We start from the raw sequence: 23,092 nt of genomic DNA, 5'->3' as shown, positions 1-23,092 counted from the left end.
TATATCGAGACGTCAAACAGTTTCAATTGTAACTAAAATTATATAAATTGTACTAACACTTATAAGACAAAATAAGTATCATTACATTAATTATAGAATATATTTTCTTATTTTGAGACATAAATGCTAATACTATTTACTATAAACTCAGTTTCAATTGTAACTAAAATTATATAAATTGTACTAACACTCATAAGACAAAATAAGTATCATTACATTAATTATAGAATATATTTTCTTATTTCGAGATATAAATGCTAATACTATTTACTACAAACTTGATAAAGTTGAGCATGTTTGATTGACACGTTCCTCGTAATTGCATTTTTTCCGTGGAACGGAGGGGTAGTAATTTTCTTCCCCATTACTCTTTTACACGACCCGGGGAAGAGGGGCCCGCACGACAAGCCGCCGCGATGCGTGGGTAGGGTAGGAGGGTAGGCGAGTCAAACATAACCTGGCGTGTGGGCCCTGTTCCCGCGCACCAGCTAGTGATTTGGGATCTTGGCGAAATGGCTACCTGCCGCTGCCGTGATCATCATCATATTGGCCTCTTCTGTTCTTCATCGTCTTCATTCACAATTGTTCAGATGCCCATCTGGTATGGTCAGCGCTGAATCGCCGCCGTACCAGCGCCACCTGCCCACCCAGGTGTGCCATGCCGGCGGCTTCAGCAAACCGTGCGGCCACCAATGCCAATCTGCCGCCGGCCGGCCAGCCGCCGCCCCGGGCGGCTCGACGCGCAGTCGTCTGCACGGATTGGGGCGCCGCGCAAGGATCACAACATGGTCATACAGATATATGCAACTGTTCTGGGAAGCGGCAACTCTAACATAAAACAGTTGCTGTACTCAGCAACATCGCCTATCCTACATTTCAGCTCTGAACTCCCAAATGGGGAGGAAGAAGCAGCTGGCCAGCAGCAGCTTCACAGGTAGCCAAACCTGACACAGTGGCTCACATACACATACACATACACATACACATACACATACACATACACATACACATACACAAAAAGGATACATGCAGCTGAACATGCTCAGCATTTAGCCACCAAAACAAAAACAACTCACCAATGTGACTCCGCGCCCCACCCTCTTCACTGACCTGTCTACCTCTGACTGAATCCTACAGGCTCCTCCTTAGGCTCCCCGAAAGCATGACACAGGTCACCTTCGCAAGGAATGGACACCAGGAGAATTGCATTCGCCACAGGAGGGCAAGAAAAGCCTTATTCACAGACACTCGGGACCAGGTGGCTCCGACGCCATGTGCCCATGTCCCAAGATCGGATCCGACTGGAGCTGATGAGTGAACTCAACCCATGGTGGGTCTGGAATGATGCCTTGAATGGAACCTCCCCGGCTTCACTCATGTGTGCTGTCGAAGCTACCATGGCCATTTGTTCGATCCCTTGAATTCTCCCCCCAAATCCTGGCCTCTGCCACAGCGCGCTGTCTGTCAGTGGCCCTTGGAGCTTCTCTTCTTCTTCCGGTCTGAGCTGGGCTTCCCACTTGCGACCCGGTCAGGTCCATGTCATCCAGGCCTGATCGCCGGCCAGAGTCGCTGGTAGAGCTAGTCCTGCTAACCTCTGCTCCATACTTGGATGCCCTGGCCGCGTCCCTCCGCCGCGGGTCTGGAGAATGATGATTATTAGGCGAGCGCACACTGCGCTGGTCTTCGTTCCATCCAGCAGGGTTTCTGGCCCTGGGGGTAGATGAATTACTCCGGCTGTGTTGAACAGGGGCATTTGGGTCATATGCCTGAGAAGCGAGATATGAGAGAGCAGTGACAACATCCCCGATGTGAGGGCGTGTAGTAGCTTGCTCTTGCAAGCACATGGCAGCAACAGCCAAGGCCTGATATAGACCCCTCATAGGGAAGCGTCCCTGAAGCATTGGATCAGCCATTTTAGGGAATTTCCTGCGGTCCTTGAACAGTGGACGAGCCTGCAGATTAGATGAAGTGTATTAGTCGTCCAGATAAAACTGTCTACAAACAGACGTTTCTGTTTTAAAGGCTGTGGCAGTATCAGTCTATCAGATAGCAGTTTCAGATGAGTTGAACTATAAGGCATTCATTTATAAGCACAGATAGGTGTTTTACTGACATAAAAAAAAGCTACATGCGATGAAATAAGATAGAAACATACCCATGCCACTAGGTTTTGCTCTCCTTGGATCTTGGTGTTGTCAATTGCTTTACGCCCTGTGATAAGTTCAAGGAACACGACACCGAAGCTATACACATCGGATTTAACTGTCAGCTGCCCAGTCATTGCATATTCTGGAGCACAGTAGCCATATGTACCCATCACACGTGTTGAAACATGGGTCTTGTCACCAACTGGACCAAGTTTTGCAAGGCCAAAGTCTGATAGCTTCGGATGAAATCCTTCTCCAAGAAGAATGTTTGACGACTTAAAATCTCGGTAAATAACTGGAGGGCTTGCCTTGTCATGAAGGTACTCTAAGCCCTTAGCTGCACCTGCAGCTATCTTCATCCGTGTGTTCCAGTCAAGAGGTTCTTTATCTGGTGGCAGATCTATACAAATAAATACTATTCAGTTACAAGACCGTGAGCTGACTGCAAAGAATTGGAAGAGCAAAAAAGGAAGGAAAGAAAGAAAAGAATACCAACTCTAGTCAGAAGGAACTGTCTACATATGGTTTAACACTTTTATGTTCGTTTGTTTAAAAAAAACACTTTTATGTTCACAGCAAGCTTCATCCAAAGGTCTCACTAAATACACACAAAAGTCCCAGGCAAACATCAACAGATTCATTTTAGCCTATGAAAAGCCAACTTCTCCTGAGTTACACTGGTTAGACCTATGAAGTCTGGGGGTTGATGAAACCCCCATCACCAGTTCAGGTTCGAAGGCTAGCACAAACTTCTTAAGAACAAAATCAGGGGGACGTTTCTCCCTCTAGTCGAGTTTGTTTGCTTTTGGTTGTTTTTTATTTATAGATAGCGTATAAAAAAAATTACATGGCCAGGCACACGATATAAAAATTTAGCACCCCTACCTTATATGATAGGCCCATTAGTAGTACAACATATATGCTTATCATTTTAAGCTGAACCAAGAATTACGATCTACTCCCTCCGTTCCAAATTATAAGTCGCTTTGACTTTTTTGGTACATCCATTTTGCTATGCATCTAGATATAATAATACGTCTAGATACATAGCAAAATGGATGAACCAAAAAAGTCAAAACGACTTATAATTTGGAACAGAGGGAGTATCAACCTAAGCACACAGTTATAGTCATGCTATATATAAAATGGATTTAACAGTCAGATGAAGCATGCCACTATGCTTCATTACATTGCTACAGGCACTCATGGAATATTCGGAAGACTAGATGACAAAGAGGAGATACACAAACCATGCAGATGATCTTCTAGTGACCCCAATGGCATAAACTCATAAACAAGAAGGCGTTGGTCACCGTCAGCACAGTAGCCAATTAGACTGACCAGGTTAGTGTGATGTAAGAGACTGAGCATGAGAACCTCAACCAGAAATTCTCTATTTCCTTGGAGACCATTACGATCAAGTTGCTTCACAGCAACAGCCTGGGAAGTAAAACTCTGTTAGTATCCAGGACTAATCCAGGGCGTAAGTATAATCGTTATGTTAGCATTGTCTACCAACATTTTACTTAATGTTTCAACTCAGAAGTCAAATTAGAGGGTTTAGCTTTACAGACAAAATGTCAATGCATCTTTCAGAGAGACTTACCTGCCCATTCTCCAAGCGTCCTTTATATACACGACCAAAACCTCCCGCCCCTAAAAGGCAATCTTGCCTGAAGTTCTTAGTGGCTGCAGCAAGTTCACGAAAAGTGAAAGTCTGTGCTGCAATATTTTGACTATTCCCATCCCTATGGATGATTAGATCCTTCTTAGAGTCTGGTCCACCCTGTGATCTTGATTTATCTAAGCAAGAAGAAAGAAAACATACAATGGATCAGTAGCAGTTACGTTCAAGGATTCAACATTTAAAAAGGGTGCATAACTCAGAAAAGTAGAACTATATCAATAGAAATGTGGAACCATGGTTATCAAGGCGGTAAAGCGAGCCATGGCGACTCAATACCACTTTGGTGAGTGAGGCGTGAGGCGAGGCGAGGCCATACTAAGGTAAGGAAATGCAAGACATCAGCATGAAGGAGGAAGAATAGGAAAAAGGAAAAGGAAAAGAAGGAAGGAAGGAAGGGGTAAGAAGTGGGCTGGCTCAGTCCACCAAGCAGCCCATGTGCCCCTCGCCTGCATATACATCACGATCCAGAGGCATCCCTCCCTCCCTCACTCACTCACTCATTCTCCAGAGCTGTTGTTCCGCCTCCGCCTCCGCCTCCACTCCTGCCCCACCCTTACTCTTGCTTCCCTCTCTGAGTCTCTGTCTTCTCCAGATGCGCTGCCGCCACTCGCAACCTCTCCAATTCCTTTCACTTGCATCACTGTCCTGCGCCCTCAGACCAACCGCCAACACCGTCCCATTCCAGATTGAGCGTTTGGCAAGTGAGGATGGAAGAAATCAAGCAAGCAGCAGCGGAATTGAGCAGGAGAAGGCAGAATTGAGTGGGATAGGAGCAGCATCGAGTGGGAGATGGCACAATCGAGTGGGCGGCGGCATGCGCATAAGGTGACAGGGCGATGCTTTGCCTCTATCGTGACCCCTAACTGCTTCAGCGCTTAAGTAATAACCTTGCGTGGAACAAAGGCAAAATACGAATATAATATCCCCTGCAACTTTAGATGGTGCATTTCACTTTTAACTTTTAAGGATACATTTACTTGTAAATAGACTCATAATAGCAGTTTTTTATCCTAGTATGTTCCTCATCCCTGCAGCAACAATAAAACCGTGTATGACTTAAAAAAAACAATAAAACCGTGTAAGAAGCTACGCAGCCAGCCCAAGCAAGTTCAATCGAGGCATCATCACAAGGATGTAATGGGCAAGCACCTATGACTATAAAACCCCCATCACTGATCTCTTTTGTACAGTGCTGAAGGACACCATAACCCATCCAACATTTTACAATATAAAACCACCAAATCACTGCAGACAAATTGCACATCACACACATTGAGAGCTGTCTAGGTGGGAAAAAAAACTTTGGTGTAGGGTCCAAACACATCCCCTATGATTCTAGATGGTCCATTGCACTTTGAAGGATACATTTGGTTGTATAAATAGATTCATAAAAATAGGTGTTTATCCTAGTATGTTTCTCTCCCCCACATCAGCAAAAATGTTGTGTAAGAAGCTATGGCGTCGGCCCAAGAAAAGAAAGTTCAGTTCATGAATCAATAGCTAAGCTTGACATCAAGATCACAAGGATCAAATGTCAAGGCGGAGCAAATACAACCTATATAGCTATTATATAATACACCCCCATCCCTGATCTTTTACCTACACTGCAGAAGGCCACCACCATAACCCATCCAGCATTTCTCAATATGAAACCACCAAATCACTCCATAGAATTTGCACAGCACACACACAGCTAGGGAGGGAGCTGCCTAGGTGGGGGGAAAAATACTCTTGTGTAGAGTCCAAGCACATCCCAATAGTCTAAACAGCAGAATACCTAAATCCTATCGACTATTAACAAATTCCAAGGGCTGCAGCAACGTATCCATGACTTTGTACCAGGCCACCAATATTGAAGAATAGGTACTGAGATTCGTCGCACCCATATCCCACGCAGAAAACAAATACTCCTACTACTTCGGACACCGTATGTCTGTATCCAGCCAGCACAACGCGGTTTCACACTCTCCACGGGCGCGCACTGGTAACGCAGTAACGCTCGAGGTAGAGTTAAATGCAGGAGGCACAAAGGAAATGAGAGGCCCACAACACCAGCACCGGTTCCCGTGGTTTCCCCGACCAACAAACGAAGCACAAGGCAGGGTTCCGCCGATCCACAGCCGTCACTAGTGGTTCACCGGAACGATCGCAGCTGATTCTACCCACGGAGCTCGTGGTACTCCGTACGCGCACGTGCGTAGCCTAGCAAGCAACAGGGAGCAAGCCTAGACTAGCCGAAAGAGCAGAGCGAAGCGAGGGAGGGGCGGGTCCGAGATCCAGGTCCAGCTCCAGCCGCCGTACCGCACCTGATCCGACGCGTGCCACCGCGCGATCCGGCGGGGCGTCCTTGCCGGCGACCGCGGCGGGGGGCTTCCTGGCCTCCCCGTCCTGCGCAGCCGACCCGAAGCAGACGAAGCAGCTCATCGGCGACGCTGGCGCCTCCGCGGGAGAGAGACCGGCGGCGGGGAAGCGGCCGAGCCGGCGAGGGGGGAGCAGGGAGCTCCTCCCCCGATCTGCGGGCCGGGACGGGAGCGAGGCCTCTTCCCTGACCGACGCCGCAACTGGAAGCAGGCTATTGGCCCAATTCGGGAGGGAGCGGAGGAGATTAGGGGGAGGGAGGGAGGGAGGCGCGGTGCCGTGGAGGGACTATGGGAGGGTGAAAGCTACAGCTACAGCTACAGCTACAGGAAGGCGGAGGGGGGAGAAGGAGAAATATGAGGCTGGGGGCAAGGCAAGTGCAGGCAGGCGGAGCAAAAGTCAGCTCTGCTCAGCAGCGGGCACGGTGAGGAGAGAGAGAGAAGGAAAGGGATCATTGGTGGCAGGGCAGGGCACATCCGGTTTCATCGTCTTATGAGTTTCCTACTTTTTTTTTCTCCTTAAAAACGTGACTCCTAAAAAGATTTGGGATGAAAAAAGAAGATGATCATCAAGAGTTTCTAATAAATGATATATACAAAAACCAAATTTAGGGCCCACATAAATTATGTTGCTGCTTTTTTCTTTTTCATCACGGGAAACTACAGGTGCGCCCCTCGTGTGCTCCGACTTCGACACGGCCGGCTTGTCGACATCGACGCCGTCGGCGTCTCCGCTGGACCCCGACACCAACGACGAGCGTGTCTCCTCTTCGCCCTGCGGCTGCTCCCTGCCGCGTTGTTCCACCTCCATCCCTTCGTCGCCACCAACGCGTTCCAGCGCCGCTGAGCGCGCCCGACCGGTGGTGGTGCCAGCGAAGGAGGCCGATCAGAGCATTTTGGTGGACCTGCGAGAACCGGCTGCCACCGCGGACGAGCAGGGCAACAAGCTGGCGCTCGTGCTCTTCTCAGTGCCACCGGCCACGAACGGCACCTAGGTCACGTTCCCATCGGATTCGGACGCCGCCATAGAGCCAGCGGTGACCTCGGCGTGGCAGACGCTTTGCGGCGGAGCCTGGGAAGGCGGACTAGGAGCTGGCGCTGGTGGAGACGGCGAGCAACCTCTCGAAGCAGGCGGCGTCGCTGGGGGAGGGATGAACACGCTGCTACTGGGCGGGATGTACGACCAGGGTGCTGTGCCGCAGCAGGTGGCCGCGCAAGCCATGTCCGGGAGCGCGAGTAGCGTGGCGCTGCTGCCCGGGCACGGCGTGGTGGCTCCGGTGCTGAGGCTCTCGGCCCCCGACGGCATAATGCAGACTATGGGCGGTGACCCATTCGCGGCGTCGTTGGTGGTGCCGCCGCCGTCGTACGTGCAGATGGCGAAGATGGAGCGGAAGCAGTAGCTGCTGGTGCAGGAGCAGTAGATGTGGGCACAGTACAGGCAGGGCGGCATGCAGGGGCAGCCCGCAGGGTTCAACGCTGGCATGGCCGTCGTGCCCTATGGTGGCTATGGGATGCCGCCCTTGGCGTACAACCAGCAAGTCGAAGGATACGCACGAGGCTGCGGCGCGTAAAGTTACGCGGATGAGGGGGATTTTTTCCAACTTCTAAAATATTAGGAGGTTGTATTAGGAGTTGTTGGAGATGAATTTTTTATGGATCTTTCTAAAAACTTAGGATTAGGATGAGGTTTAAGGAGCTCTTGGAGATGCTCTTATGTCTATCCTGCCTGCCACCTCCTGCGTTTATGGTGGTACGAAGGGCACCTTTGAATTTTTTTACTACGTTACTCATCAACGGTTTTTTATACCTCAGTCAAAAAATCAATTCTATACCCGGGCGGGGTCTCCTCTTCCTTTTCCCCTTGCTATAATTGTCTAGGGTGAAAAGGAGGCGACGCGTGTTTTCAACGATGATTTCGCCAGCCCCTTTCCTCTTTGGTGGCCGGAGAGGCGTCGGAGAGGGGAATGGGCCGGGAATCACCGTGCGTATGTATATAGAGCAGGTGGGAGTCTACCTAGGTCTAGGGTTTGCTTGCCATCTACTGATGGCAGAGCTAGGGTTCACCGGGGGGGTGTTCTTCTACGGCGTGCTTTTTCGGGCGGCGTCGGCGAGACGGAGGAGTCGACAACACTGGAGAATAACTTCTCCCCACATCTCCTTTGTCCTGGTGGTGTTCTTCTCTAGTGCCTATGGCGAGGTCGGGGAGTTCTGTATAGGAGTTCAGGGCTGGTGCTTCATCGTCTTTATCAGGTGATGTTGTTGTTAGCCTTCTTTTGCAAGGATGCGGAGCTATCTATGGGTGTTGTGGTTGCTGGCCGGCCAGATCTAGCTCAATCCTCGCTCGGCGGCGGCGGTCGTCGATGGCGTGCTCAGATCCTGTAGCTGGATAAGTTAGGGCATGGCCCTGATTGATGGGTGATCGCCGACGACTTCATCCCGTTTCCCATGATGTGTGTCTACTTCGACCCCTTTCAAAGCTAGCGTGTGATGGGACTTTTCCAGCTCATGGTGGTGTTCGGCTTCTTCTTCGACGGTAGTGGCTGATAGTTGGGTGGTCGATCATGGATGGTTCACGAAGGATCCAGGGGCATCGATGTAGTTTTTTTCTTATTTAGGGTTCTTCATGAAGATTGGCTAGGACAGTTGTCTCTGTATCCTATACGCATGTGTCTGTATTTACATGCACCCATGCATGTTTTCCTTAATTAGAAATACATATATGTATTATAAAAAATCAATTCTATATATTCTTTGTTAAAGTAATTAAAGTTTGATAAATATATAGGTAAATATATTAATATTTGTAAGTGCAATCAAACTCTAAGTGGGTTGTGGTGATGTTGACCACATAATTAAAGGACTAATGGCTTTGACAAGTGTTTAACAGCATATCTTGAATCATGGGCGCAAAAAAACAAAGGAGGAGACCCCCCAACTTGAATGGATGGCATGCAACAGCTTTAGGAGCTAGTTTACTTCATTTTATATTTTGAAATTGAGTTATAGGGCAAGCCGTACTATCAAAGAGGATACTAATGGTGTGCTAGGTGGAACCAAGTGCTTAAAACTCCATCAACATCTCAAATAATTCCAGCTACACAAAAAAGGTAGCCGAGTTGAATTCTTGTCTGCTCTGGTCTACGCGGAACCTCCGTGTCCCGACGTGGAGGCTCCGGAGTCTATCTGACCCGACCATTTTATGGGTGATGGTGGGGGTATTTATACTCGCCCCTTCGCTCCCAACAGTCATCTCATTCCCTAAATCGTTCATTTCGAACAGAAGCTCTCCCTCTCTCAAGCTTAGTGCCTCCCAACTCCCTTGCTCAAGATCTCTATGATTCCTTGAGGGATTTGGCTCTAGAGAGTGTGAGAAAGCTCAAGAAGACCCTTCTCCTCCATTCTTGTGCACCTGGTGAAGCCCTAGCCGCTTGGTGTGTTCGTTACTCTTGGAGCTTAGCTCCTAGACAGTTGGCGGTCACCCGAGAGCTCTCAATCCTTTGTGGCTAAGCATTAGGAAGTTTGTATTACCCTTTGTGACTTAGTGGAACCCTCCAATCTATTGTCTTGGTGATAGGTTGGAGAAGAGGAGAGAGTTGAAAGAGACTCCATAGCCTTTGTGGCTAACCTCAACAACGTGGACGTAGACAAGCCTTTGTGGTGAGTTGAACCACGGGATAGATCTACACTCTTTTGTCTCATGGACAAAGGAGAAAAGGTAAAACCAAAATCCAAGCCTAAGCCCTCTCCTCCATCTAGTGATGAATCCGACATAGTCTCTAATGATGAATCTAGTGATGATGAAGTAAACAACTTGGTAAGTAAAATGGATAAAAAATCTATGAACTTTATAGCCAAGGTGGTAGATGAATTAGAGAGAACTCAAGGTACTCTTGCCAAACAAGAGAAACTCTATGTTACTTGCAAGAAAACTCTTGCATCAGAAAGAAGTGAGGTTGAAACTTTATGTTTGGAAGTTGACCAAGCGGAAAGTGTCATAGCTACCCTAAAGGATGACCTAAATACTCTTCAAGAAAAGAACAATGCCCTCAAGACAAGAAATGAGGAACTTGAAGAGCAATTTAGCATCCTTTGGGATAAAACCTCACACCCTACGAAGGCAAGTGAGATCTCTAATGCATCTACTAGCAAGGGTTGTGATAGATGCTACAATATTGATTTAGAAGCGTGTGCTACTAACCTTGCTAATATGGAAGCTATGAAGAAGGAAATTGCAAGACTCAACAATATCATAGCTAGTGGGTGCATGGATGATGCAAGCAAGAAGTCCAAATTCATTCAAGGAAGACATCCATTTATCAAGGATGGTCTCGGTCACAAGAAGGGTGGCAATACCGATGAAAGGAAGATGGTGAATGGAGTGTCTTGTATTAGGTTTGAGAAGGAGACAATTAGAGAGGTGTAGCCAGTGTAGACCATGGAGGCACCACTTAGAAACACGGAGGCTCCGTGCCTTGGAGGCTCTGTGTCAAAACATGGAGGTTCTGGGGTCTAGCAAAATAGTGGCACCAACAGAACCAAGACACCATCTCAACCAAGACAACAAGCTCCAAAAGCATCTAACACTCGTCTGTAGGTCAAGGAGAACCCAATCATACCAAAGAGGAACAAGTATGCTTATAAACCCAAGGCCCATGCACCCCAAGAGAGCATGTCCTCTAGCTATGTGTTGAGACACAACAACCTTGGTAAAGTTGTTGCCACGTATGTTGGAAATGAGCCCAACATATATATGAAAAGATCTCTATGGTTTCCTAAGATTCTAGAGGCTAACACTCAAGGCCCCATTGCTAATTGGGGATCTAAAAGAAGGAACTAAACTTATTTTACAGGCATACTCCTTCGGTGGATCAAGTTAGGTTCTTGACAGTGGATGTACAAATCATATGACCGAAGAGAAGAGTATGTTCTCATCTTGTCGGGTTCATAAATCTGGGGTCCCTCATGGACCAGCTTCCCAATAAAGGCTCAGCCCAGCAGACAACATTGCGAACAACGTGCAACTCATGGGCTAGCCCAAACACCTAAACAACGGGCTAGAAGGACAATCCAATATTCGACCGGAAGGCCTCGTCGGGGAGGAACAACACCCGCTTCCGACTCCGGTCCGCCTCTCTGACCGGAAGGCCTCGCAAAGGAGGAACATTGCTCGCTTCTAACACTGGTCCACCTCCAGATGGCCTCTTCGATTGGAGGGCCTGGCCAAACACCACTTTTTGACTCCGACCCGCGTCTCCAACCAAGGATGCACCAAACACCTGCTTGCAGCTCTTCTTCGACTAGCGCAAATAGAGCCGACTAGGACCAACCGACTAGGGATGCCCGCTTGGTAAGGACCAGGAAATGAATGGAGAAAGTAAGGCAGGACACTCAAGTCAACCGCAATACCAAAGACTGTACCCTATACACCTACCAAACAGTACCCTGTGACCTTCCTAGCATAACAAAACCCAAGCAGTGTTATAGGCACCGACATCTCCCCTACAGTGTTGTGGGTGCCATTATCTCCCATACTAGACAAACACAATAAGGCTCCCCCCACATGCCTCTAAGGCATCAACAGTGTTGTGGGCACCGGCATTTACCATACCAGGCGAACATGGTAAAACCCCCTGCATACCTCTCAGCATCAATAGTATGGTAGGCATCGACGTTTGCCATACCAGAAGAAGATGATGCAACCTCCCATGTGCATCTGACATTAAATAGTATGTGGGCGCCTACCATCATCCTGTACCCACCGACGTGGGCAACAAGACTTAGTAGCATATATACTCTCTCTCTCTCACTTGTAAGGCCATCCCCTTCATCTATAAAAGGGGATGAGCTCTCTCCCAACAAAAGAGGTTGATCAGTTCACTTACGTTGATTCACCCTCTATAACTTTAGACACTCTAAAGTTATACCGAGCACACGCTCGAACACTTAGCATGTAGTGAAGCTCCTGTCACTCTCAGTCCTTCAGACCAGAGTCTGATCGGACCTCTTGTACCCCCCATCTTTCTTCCTTCTGTTTGTAACCCCATAGTAAACTTCGAGCACCTGAGCTTAGGAATAAAGTCACCGATCGACTCAAACTAGACGTAGGGCACATTGCCTAAACCAATATAAACCTATGTCATTGAGTGCTAGGCCACCTCCGATCACAACATACAACAAAACTATAAACATTTACGTGTTGGTCACTTTCTGCACCGACACATCTTATGCCCAAATGGAAGGTCCAAGTGAAAACATAATATTTTGGGATAATTCAAAAGGAGAAGTTCTTGGTGTCGGTAAAATTTCTATAACTCAAGATCATTCAATTTCAAATGTTTTATATGTTGACTCGCTAAGTTACAATTTATTGTCTGTATCATAATTATGTGAGATGGGCTATGATTGTTACTTTATGAATAAGGGTGTGACCACCATTAGAAGGGAGGATTCCTCTATTGCTTTTATGGGTCGCTTGAAGGGCAAGCTTTATCTAGTTGATTTCAACAAAAGTAAAGCAATGCTTGAGACTTGTTTAGTGACAAAATCTAGCATGGGTTGGTTATGGCATCGTCGACTAGCTCATGTTGGGATGAGGAACTTGGCCAAACTTCTAAAGGAGGAACACATCCTTGGACTAACGAATGTTCAATTTGAGAAAGATAGGATATGTAAAGCATGCTAAGCCAAAAAGCAAGTAGGCATACCTCACCCACATGGATCTCTTTGGACCGGTTGCCTATGTTAGCATTGGTGGTAACAAATATAGTCTTATTATTGTTGATGATTATTCTCGCTTCACGTGGGTATTCTTTTGTGTATGATAAGACTGAAGTGCAAGGGAAGGTGAAGACCTTCATTAGAAGAGCACAAAGGGAGTTCGGGCTACCTATCAAGAAGGTGTGAAGTGATAATGGCACCAAATTCTGCAACACCAACATTGAAGAGTTTCTTGATGAGGAGGGCATCAAGCATGAATTCTCGACTCCATATACCCCTCAATAAAATGGGGTGGTTGATAGGAAGAACCACACTCTCATTGACATGACAAGAACAATGCTTGATGAGTACAAACTCCGGACAACTATTGGGCCAAAGCAATCAATACCGCTTGTCATGCTATCAACCACCTCTATCTTCACAAGTACTACAAGAAGACTTCATATGAGCTCCTAATAGGTAACAAACCCAAGGTGTCATACTTTAGAGTATTTGGGTGCAAATGTTTCATTCTTAATAAGAAGCCCCGAAGCTCTAAATTTGCACCTAAGATTGATGAAGTCTTTCTTCTTGGTTATGGTCCAAACGAGCATGCCTATCGAGTTTTCAATCTTTCTATCGAAAGAACTAAAATCATGGTAGACATAATGTTTGATGAATCTAATGGCTCTCATGTGGAGCAAGTTGATCTAGATGTTGTAGAAAAAGAAGAGCCGCCTTGTGAAGCAATCAAGCAATTGGCCACAGGTGATGTGAAACTAGTGGAAGCTACTAAAGAAGAAGATCCTCCACTCCAAGATTCAACACCACTCCAAGGGATAACTGTTGTCCTAGGTCCTGTGAACATGCAGGATGTAGAGGCTCCATGCTTGAAGGTGAAGGCTCTAGGGCTTAGAGGTTCTACGCTAGGACACGGAGGCTCCAGGGTCTGGGACAACAATCAGCAAGAGGATAAACATATTCAAGATGATGAGCCTCAAGCTGATGAAGATGATGTCAACCAACCCCTACATCAACCTTAAGATAGGCCACCTCATCTAAGAGTGCATCAAAGTGTACAACAGAATCATCCCGTTGACAACATCCTTGGGAGTAGAAGAAAGGGGGTAACAACTCGATCTCATCTACCAAATTTTTGTCAATTTTACTCATTTGTTTCCTCCTTGGAACCACTTAAGGTAGATGAAGCTCTTAAGGATCTGGATTGGGTGATGGCTAAGCAAGAAGAGTTGAATAACTTTGAGAGAAATCAAGTGTGGGAGTTGGTGGAAAGACCCAAGACTAATGTGATTGGCACTATTGACAGTAGTTACCATCCATCATAAATCGTCAATAAAACATGTATAAGGGCATAAATATGATCACCAACATAGACTTAGGGGTTTAAACTAAGAATTTCCATGAGTTTTAGTGAATCTGTGTTTTCTGTAGGAGTTATTCAGAAAATCGTCAAGGAGGACCAAAATGTCAAATAAAATTGCGTTTATCCGTAGCGAAAACTACTCTAGAAGGTTCCAAAGGACAGCAGAAGCCATGCCTTAAGGATTGCATCTACGCCATTTATTCAAGTCAGTTTGATCCGAGGGCTTAGGATTGACGCTCCGACCTATATAACCAGCCCCTGCCCCCCTCCAGAGTATGTTGCCATAAGTTAAGATCAGACCAGAAATTAGGGTTTCTAGAGAGAAGAGAATAGAGTTCCAATTCTTCAAGTTCCTAGTATAGGCTAGCTAGTAAGGTTCAAGTAGAGTGTGGGCTATTGCTTAGGATTCTAGGTCTGCCGTCTGGAGACTGGTATAGTCATTGTATCTCTTTATTTATGACTTTGTGCTACTTTAATATTATGTTGCTATTTATTATGTTCCAAGTTTACTCTAGTTATATACTTAATATAGTTGTGAATGATAATGAGTTTATGCATATGTTCGCAAAGCACTTAGTCCAAGACGCGCGTGGGTTAAGTGGTCGACATTATGTAAGCATGGTGCTTAGATATTATTTACCAATGGATGCATTCTGCATTCTGGGTCATGTGGTAGATCGTGGATGTAACACTCTCCTTAAGTCCTTTGTAGTCCACTCCCCACTTGTAGAGCAAGTAGAACACGGTTGCGAAGGGAGACAAGCTCTGTTCTTGATCTTCCTTAGTAATGTTCCTTATGCATAGATCCAAAGTTAATTATATTATAGATGAGAGTGTATATACTTGGGTGTATAAAAGACTTAGTAAATAAGGAATGACTTAGGAATCTTTTTACTCTTACTGAATCTCCTACCTAGCCATACTACATTTTATGAGTCTCTATTTCTATCTCTGAAATTATTATCAATGCTTCATACTTATCATTTATTTATCATTTGACTTACCCCTACCATAGCATGAGAGTGGTTTTATCATAAGTATATATATATTTGTCAATATCTCTTGCCAACAATCTCATAGCTCCTCCTTATGGATAAAATATAAATAACGATACTCGGTATACTCTCGGGTGAAATGCTACAATGGTATATTATCTGTGCGCTTGCGAATACTTTACTTTAACATATATAATTTTCTCTGAGTTTACAAATGTCATTAATAATTACCAACCATGTATTTCTGGCATCATGCTAGGGATGACAACTTAGTAAAGAGTGATGCTAAGAAATGTCAACAGGCACCAAGTGGGTCTTCTGAAACAAGCAAGATGAATATTGTGTGGTGACAAGGAACAAGGCAAGATTGGTTGCTCAAGGGTTCACTCAAGTTGAAGGGCTAGACTTCGAAGAGACATTTGCACCGGTGGCAAGACTTGAAGCAATTTGGATACTTCTAGCCTTTGTTGTCCATCATGGTTTCAAGCTATATAAAATGGATGTGAAGAGTGCTTTCCTCAATGGTCCACTCTCCGAGCTAGTCTATGTGGAACAACCACCGGGATTTAAAGATCCTAAGCATCATCATCATGTCTAGAAACTCTATAAGGTGCTCTATGGGCTTAAGCATGCACCAAGAGCATGATATGAATGCCTTAAGGATTTCTTGCTCAAGCAAGGCTTTGAAATAGGCAAAGCCAAAACTACACTCTTCACAAGAAAGATTAAGAATGATATATTTGTGTGCCAAATATATGTCGATGACATAATATTTGGTAGTACTAATCAAACTTTTTATGAAGAATTTAGTAGGATTATGACAAAGAGGTTTGAGATATCTATTATGGTGAATTGATGTTCTTCCTCAGGTTTCAAGTCAAGCAATTGAAGGAAGGGACATTCATATGTCAAACAAAGTACACAAGGGACATACTCAAGAAGTTTGACATGGCAAATGCCAAACCCATCAAGACACCTGTGCCAACAAATGGGCACTTGGACTTGGATAAAGATGGGAAAGTTGTTGACCAAAAGGTATATCGCTCCATGATTGGCTCCCTACTTTACTTATGTGCATCTAGGCTGGATATTATGTTTAGCGTGTGCATGTGTGCTAGATTTCAAGCTAACCCAAAAGAGTGTCATCTTATGGCCATTAAGATAATCTTGAGATATTTTGTACACACTCCTAACTTTGGCTTGTGGTATCCTAAGGGCTCCAATTTCAATCTACTTGGGTATTCCAATTCTGATTACACCGGTTGCAATGTAGAAAGAAAAAATACATCGAGGACATGTCAATTCCTTGGACGGTTCCTAATGTCTTGGAGCTCTAAGAAGCAAAATTTTGTAGCCCTTTCCACCGCTAAAGCCGAGTATGTGGCGGCTGGTGCATGCTGTGCCCAACTACTTTGGATGGAGCAAACCCTCAATGATTATGGATGTCGCTTTACAAAAATCCCACTTTTGTGTGAAAGTTAAAGTGCCATAAAGCTTGCAAACAATCCCGTAAGCCACTCAAGAACCAAGCACATAGACATCCATCATCATTTCTTAAGAGACCATGCAACCAAAGGAGATATCGCAATTCACCATATGAGCACCGAAAAACAACTAGCCGATATCTTCACAAAGCCTCGCGACGAGTCAAGGTTCTGTGCTTTGAGGAGTGAACTAAATATAATTGACTCTCATAATGTGGTTTGAAATCTTGCATGCCTCTGATTGTTGTTTTCTTATTCAAACTAGTTAGGCTTGCAAAATGTAACACCCTTGGTGTTACGTGTACTGTTCTTGTTAAAACATCCATGAGCATCATCTTTATGTAATTATAAATCAAAGTTCGGCCCTTGAAACATTTTTATGAAACGAGAAAGCGAATGTTATGTTTCTTGTCACATAACGTTGTTTATTATTCTAATTGAATTCTTGTTAAAACAAAAAGGCTATAGAACGTTTTGTGAACGGCGATAAATCATGTGTGGTCGAGGATAAGGTAACTAGCTAGTACATCCTATGGGGTCAGATCTAGTTTTCGACACGAAATCATTCATAACAAAGTCATTCACGTAAGTCTTAGAAGGGGTCGATGATGTCACTTTTGGCAAGCTCTGTGGAGCGATTGGCTTAAGCAGTAGCGCGATGTCATGACTGCGATGGATAGCTTGATGCACCCTCTCACGCATCGAGCAAATAGTTTGGTGTTTGGAGCATCGGGTACGACCTTTCTAGCTGCTTTAAAAATCATGCACAACACTTAGCTGAGTCCTGGGCGCGGTCACCACCCCTGCTGGCTTGCCAGCGTGCCCTGCCGCATGGGCCACACCCACTGCCATGCCGACTGCACCCCACTACCATGCCTGTATGTGCGCACGCCCTACCCTGCTGCCGCTGGCCATGGTCCCACTGCAGCTCGCCTGCCGTCGGCTGGCTCGCCCTGCACGCCGAGGCGTAGGCCACGTCTCCTTGCCGCTGGGATGCGACATGCACGTCCTTCACTACTGCCCTGGCTGCTTGCTGCCCTCACTAGCGCGTGGGTTACCTAGCCAGCTGACGCGCTATGCCCTGGACACCGCCCGAGTCCTGCCAGCGCCTTGCCCTGCCTTGGTCAGAGACGCGTCGGGTCATGCACTGCACGTCGCCAGCGGCCAAGCCTAGCTCTACTCCGTTAACTCCACTTGGCTACTTGCGTGAAGGACGATAGCCTGTTTCCCCCATCACCTCCATGTCGCTCGTGCGGTGCCGTCCTTATCTAGCGTTGCCCGCTGCGTTTCCGTCCCATGCCTCGTCGCCTTGCGGCAACGACCGTGCGGACAGCCATCTGGGGCACGTCCCATGCGTCTTGCTGTTCCCCTCCATGGCATGCGCTTGTTTATTGCGTTGACGACTACAGCCATACCGAGCCAGACCACGCCATGACCTCCCCTGCCTCCGCTATCTCCATGCCCACCATGATGACTCCTTCCGTTTCGCCATGGCAGCAGTGCCTCGTTTCAAATTGAGCATGTTTTTGACTCTGCTAGGTAGCCTACTGCCCTACTGACCCGCATCGCCGACTGTAGCTCCACCATAGGCCCTAATTTTGAAAAGCCACGCCTTTGGGTCCTTAAGACCAAGAGTGCCCGCACCGTCGGTTATCACCGCCACCTAAGCATCTCGGTCCAATCCCTCGTGCTACTAGCCTCTCCTCTAGTCAGGTGTCACCGTGCTCACCTTAGTTTAAGCCCTGCCACCATGTAGCAGTCTCTGGCGTAGCTGTGCCACCGTCGGGCACTGCCGCACCACCTCGCGCGCACGTGGCCAGCTCTGCTCAAACCACCTCCGTCTGAACCATTAATGCGAAGGTATCCATGAGCACTCCCTGGTGCTCGCTAGCTCTTGTGTTGGCTTTGCCTTCGTTGTTGCTTATTGGAACACGCCTGCCTTTGTAGGTCAAGGGCCACCGCCGGGGAGGGAGTTTGAGATGGCGCCCCTGTCCACCATAGCACTTCCAGCCGCCATGTTTTGTCTTCGAGGTAATCATCGGCCTCTTAGTTGAGTAGTGGGTGGTCAGGTGGCGCCGGCGTGGCCGTCCAGTGCCCGTGCTGTCGCGCCGGTGCGCGCCTTGGGGCTAGGGACTTTGCCACGGTGAAGAAGGAGAAAAGGGAGGGTGTAGCTGTAAAAGCTCAGACTGGGAAAATAGTGTCCTTGAGCTTGCTATGATTTCGTAGTACTTCGGGGGTGCCCGTGCTTAATTGCCTGCGTGCGTGGGCCTTTCCCCGTCACAGGCCGTTGGCTGGCTGGGACGCGCCACCGCGTGGGCCGCGCTATAGTCTGCTGGCGCGCACAGGCGGGAAGGAGGAGTGGGCCGAGCCAGCGCGTAATGGGCCAAGGAGGAGAATTCAGTTTTCTTAATTTCCAGAGAATAGACATGCTTATTTATTTTTAGTTATGAATCCAACTTCGATAAATCGTAGTAAATTGTGTAGCTGTCCAAAAATAGTGAGATTAATTTTGTTAGGTTTGTAAACTTATTATCTACCTATTAGTACATCTGGATTGTAGTGAGCTGTGGTAAGTATTGGGTCATAAATTCAAAGCTAGATAGTGAATATTATGTAGATTCATATTTGTCAAAATATTTGTGGACAATCGGTGATAGCTATTGGCATGAAAATTTTACAGTAGGTTCCCTAGGCCATTATGTACTTGCTGTAAAATTGGTAGCCTTAGAACGAGTTGCTTAATAGCATAGTTATTATCCTTGCTTTATTGTATATATCATAAATTGGCATTAGGAGTAGGAATATCTGTAGTTGCTATAAGAATGTATGTCACGTTCATACTTGTTAGTGGTGGTGGTACGTAGCTTAGCCTTAGTGGGTAGACCTCACTTAGTAGTTTAATAGATATACTTTTAGGTTAAGAGTTGCTGTTGTCATCTTATTAAACATTGCATCATCATTTCATGTAGATCACGAACTGGTAGACTTTGTACCTGTTGGTGAGCCGGAGTATGACGAGGTGATCGAGGAGTACGAGGAAGAGCTCTTCGCACAGGAGGAAGCCCAGGAGCCTTTTGGTACTGACCTTGCTGACCCGGCACCTACCCAAGGCAAGCCCCGGTGCATAACCCCTATTTTTAAATGATCACTGAATATATATGATGTGCATTTATGTTACAGATATTTTTATGGAAACTACAAGCATAAATATATCCACCCATGAGTCCTACTAGTATAGGTCGAGTAGTTGCTATGCTCAGGATATCAGTAGCGTGAGTAACCTACCATTACTCGCAAATAGGTAATAAATGAACACTCATGATAAAATGGTGGAAAGTAAAATGGTGACCAGGTAGGGATCTGGATTAGGTACTGGTGGGTGTGAGGAGTTGTGTCCTGCGGCCAATAGGGCATAGCTCGGTTACACTTTTTCTCTGTCTGTGTCGATTAAGGACTGGTCGTTGCATATGACTCTAGGCAAGTCACATATTATTGTCCCGAGCGCATACTTGGTTATGGGCACAGGGAAGGCTTGCTGCTCTCTTATCGTAGATCTGGCTCTTTTTGGATCGACTAATGGGAAGAGGAGGTGGTGGAGGTCCTTGCACCACACTGAGTCCGGGACTCAGGGGTGGGGGCTTAGAGTCCAAGTTTGGACGGGGACCTGGACACCTGGGGCAAGAGAGTGGTGGGTTAGTCTAGCTTGTGCCTAGGGTACCAGCGGGGCATGTGTTTTCAGGGCACCCAGCTAGGCACATTGATTCGCGAATCGCTAGGCGATCTAGTACGACTTGTCTGTGGTTTAGCACCGTAGTAAGAACTAAAAGTGGAAAAGGAGAAGGAATGGAACTGATTGCTCAACCCTTGCTTGAAAGTAGAATAGGTGCTTATATAGACTAGCTAGCTAAAAACTTAATATGGCTGATAATAATAATGCATCAATAAGGACTCACTATTAGTATTGCTTTCTACTAAAGAAAACCAGCAACCATAAAGCCTAGCATATCCCTTGGAGTCGGGAAAGTATTCCCACTAGTCGGATAAGTCTTGTGAGTATATTGAGTACTCAGGGTTTATTTACCCCTGTTGCAGGTGATGCTTGAAGAGTACCTTGTGTGGAGGATCCTTCTGGTGGGCTCAGACGGAATCCTCGTCCCTACCGCTAGATGTTATTTTTAAATTCCAATGTTTATCATTCCGAACTCTGGTATTTGGTATTGTAATAATGTACTTTTTAAGAAACTCTAATGTATGAAATGTACTTGTGTTGTAACTCGTTCTCATTATTGGATCCTTAGGAAAAATGTGGATATTTCAGGTTCTCCCTCGGGGTGTGCCCAACGGACACCACTCGATGTAGCTTGCTTTCGGGGTGCTTAGTGTCTAGTGGAAGACGAGCGCCTCTGTAAGTGTGCTATTTTAGATGGTTCTGCCACACAAAATTTTCATAAGTGTTTAAAAATGTAGGTTCTTATGTCCTATCTTGTCTCTAGTGGCTATTGTTATGTATTGTTGACTTGCTGGCTAGCTTGAAGAGATAAGAAGTCCATGACCATAATCAAAACATGGAGAAAATGCCTTGATATATAGACCTAGTTTCTACTCGTTGTCAGTTCACAGAGGCTCCATGTTTTCGCGTGGAGGTTCCGTGGCCCGAAGGCTCTGTGGCTTAGCGTGGGGCTCCGCACCCTAATAGACGGTTAGGGTTTGGGTAAAAATCAAAATGTTTTTCATCTTTCCTATTTTACCCCTCCTAGTAACTTCTCTGAGTTACTAGGGTTTCACTTGACCGTGCCGCACCTGCTCTCCCTCTCTTGCATGTGCGCTCACCGTCTCCATTGCCCTCATCGTCATCGTCATGCTACCATCCTTCCCACTATTGCCGCCCCATCGCCCTGCTCTCCCCTACCATGTGGGCTCTTGCGGCGGCGGTGCTAGAGGCCTAGGACTCAGGAGGAGTCCTCAGAGGATGAAGAAGCCGTACATCATCGCCATCTAGAGAAATCACTATCATCGGCCAACTCCTTGGTTCTCTAGCTATGCCCGTGGCTAGAGAGCACTTCTTGAGGCCATCTATGACTGTTGTCTTCCTTCTTAGCTCTGATTTCTCGCATCCAAGGTGAAACCCTAATTTCATCATGCATTTAGTTTTTGGGTCATCTTTTCTGTTGATTTCGTACATAGATGAGTTTGTTTTCGCCTTCTAGTGCTAGATCTAATAGTACATTGTAGTAAGATTCGAGTAGAAGGCTGAGTCAAACTTAAGATGTGATCCGCTAGAGCATAGAGGCTCTAGGCCCCGGAGGCTCTATGCTAGAGCATGGAGGCTCAGTGGTCTAGAAGGATCAACATCACGGTTTGATTCAAAACTCTACTCTGATCTTGTGTAATGCTGCTATCATATTTGGCATTGGTCTCTTATCTATTTCTATGCACTTGTATTTACATGGAAGGTGATCTGAGTCAGCAAAAGGAGAAAGGATCAAAAGGGAATCATGATCCAGTAGACCGGGAGATCAGAGGTCTTATGATTCGAGAGCTACAAAGTGGCAGTGAGCAGCAAGGACACAACGGTGAGTAGTAGGCCCATGGTAGAGGATGCCGCAAGCCTCCATCTAGGAGAGGTGGAGGACCAAGCAGTGGCGATGGTGCTAGTCGTGGTGTAGGTTGAGGTGTCGCTGTACATGGAGAAGGACCCGCTGATGATGGAGGAAGAGAGGGAAGACCATTCTTGCTATTGGTGCTCTAGACACACCTCCTCAATTTCTAAAGTTTGATCAGTCCTATTTGGTTTAGCATCAGGGTGCTCCAATGAGGAGAGAGCCTATCATCTATGATCATGTAGTCTAGAGGTGTCAGGTATCAATATTAGGGATACCCAAAGCAAAGAGGTTAGCGCCCACACTGACTTCCCTGGATGAAGCAAGATGTATTAAAAGGTCTTGTCTGACCCCATGGCCATGAGGGTCTCACCCAAGGCCATGGGCTCTGCCTCGCTCAACCCCTTAGGTGTAGGCTCTGTCTTGCCTAACCCCTTGGGTGCGGGCTCTATCTCTCCCGGCCCCAAGGCCATGGGGGTCTCACCTAAGACCACGGGCTCCGCCTCACCTAGCCCCTTGGGTGTGGGCTCCATCTCACCCAACCCCAAGGACATGGTTTCTACCTCGCCTAACCCCTTGGGTGTGGGATCCATCTCTCCTGACCCCAAGGCCATGGGGGTCACACCTGAGGTCGTGGGCTCTGTCTTGCTTGACCCCAAGGATGCGGTTTTCGTCTCGCCTAACCCCTAAGGTATGGGCAATGTCTTGCCCGACCCCATGGACACAGGGGTCTCACCCAAGG

At 46.7% G+C, this 23,092-nt stretch overlaps 1 protein-coding gene and 1 pseudogene across 1 annotated transcript; both read right to left on the bottom strand.

Annotated features, from left to right (window-relative positions):
• Window positions 1-808: 808 nt before the first annotated feature.
• Window positions 809-6,585, bottom strand: LOC136451077 (receptor-like cytoplasmic kinase 185). The gene is made up of 5 exons (XM_066451820.1): window positions 6,141-6,585; window positions 3,754-3,950; window positions 3,398-3,587; window positions 2,156-2,547; window positions 809-1,952 (listed from the first exon to the last, which is right to left on the bottom strand). Exons 1-5 carry the CDS (start codon window positions 6,256-6,258, stop codon window positions 1,371-1,373), a joined length of 1,479 nt encoding a protein of 492 aa, XP_066307917.1. The 5' UTR covers window positions 6,259-6,585; the 3' UTR covers window positions 809-1,370.
• Window positions 6,586-7,077: 492 nt separating this feature from the next.
• LOC136455553 (uncharacterized) lies at window positions 7,078-7,674 on the bottom strand (annotated as a pseudogene).
• Window positions 7,675-23,092: the final 15,418 nt, after the last annotated feature.

The sequence above is a fragment of the Miscanthus floridulus genome, chromosome 5, assembly GCF_019320115.1.
Source record: "Miscanthus floridulus cultivar M001 chromosome 5, ASM1932011v1, whole genome shotgun sequence".
NCBI classification, from domain to species: Eukaryota; Viridiplantae; Streptophyta; class Magnoliopsida; order Poales; family Poaceae; genus Miscanthus; species Miscanthus floridulus.
This window is presented reverse-complemented; position numbering and strand designations above follow the sequence as displayed.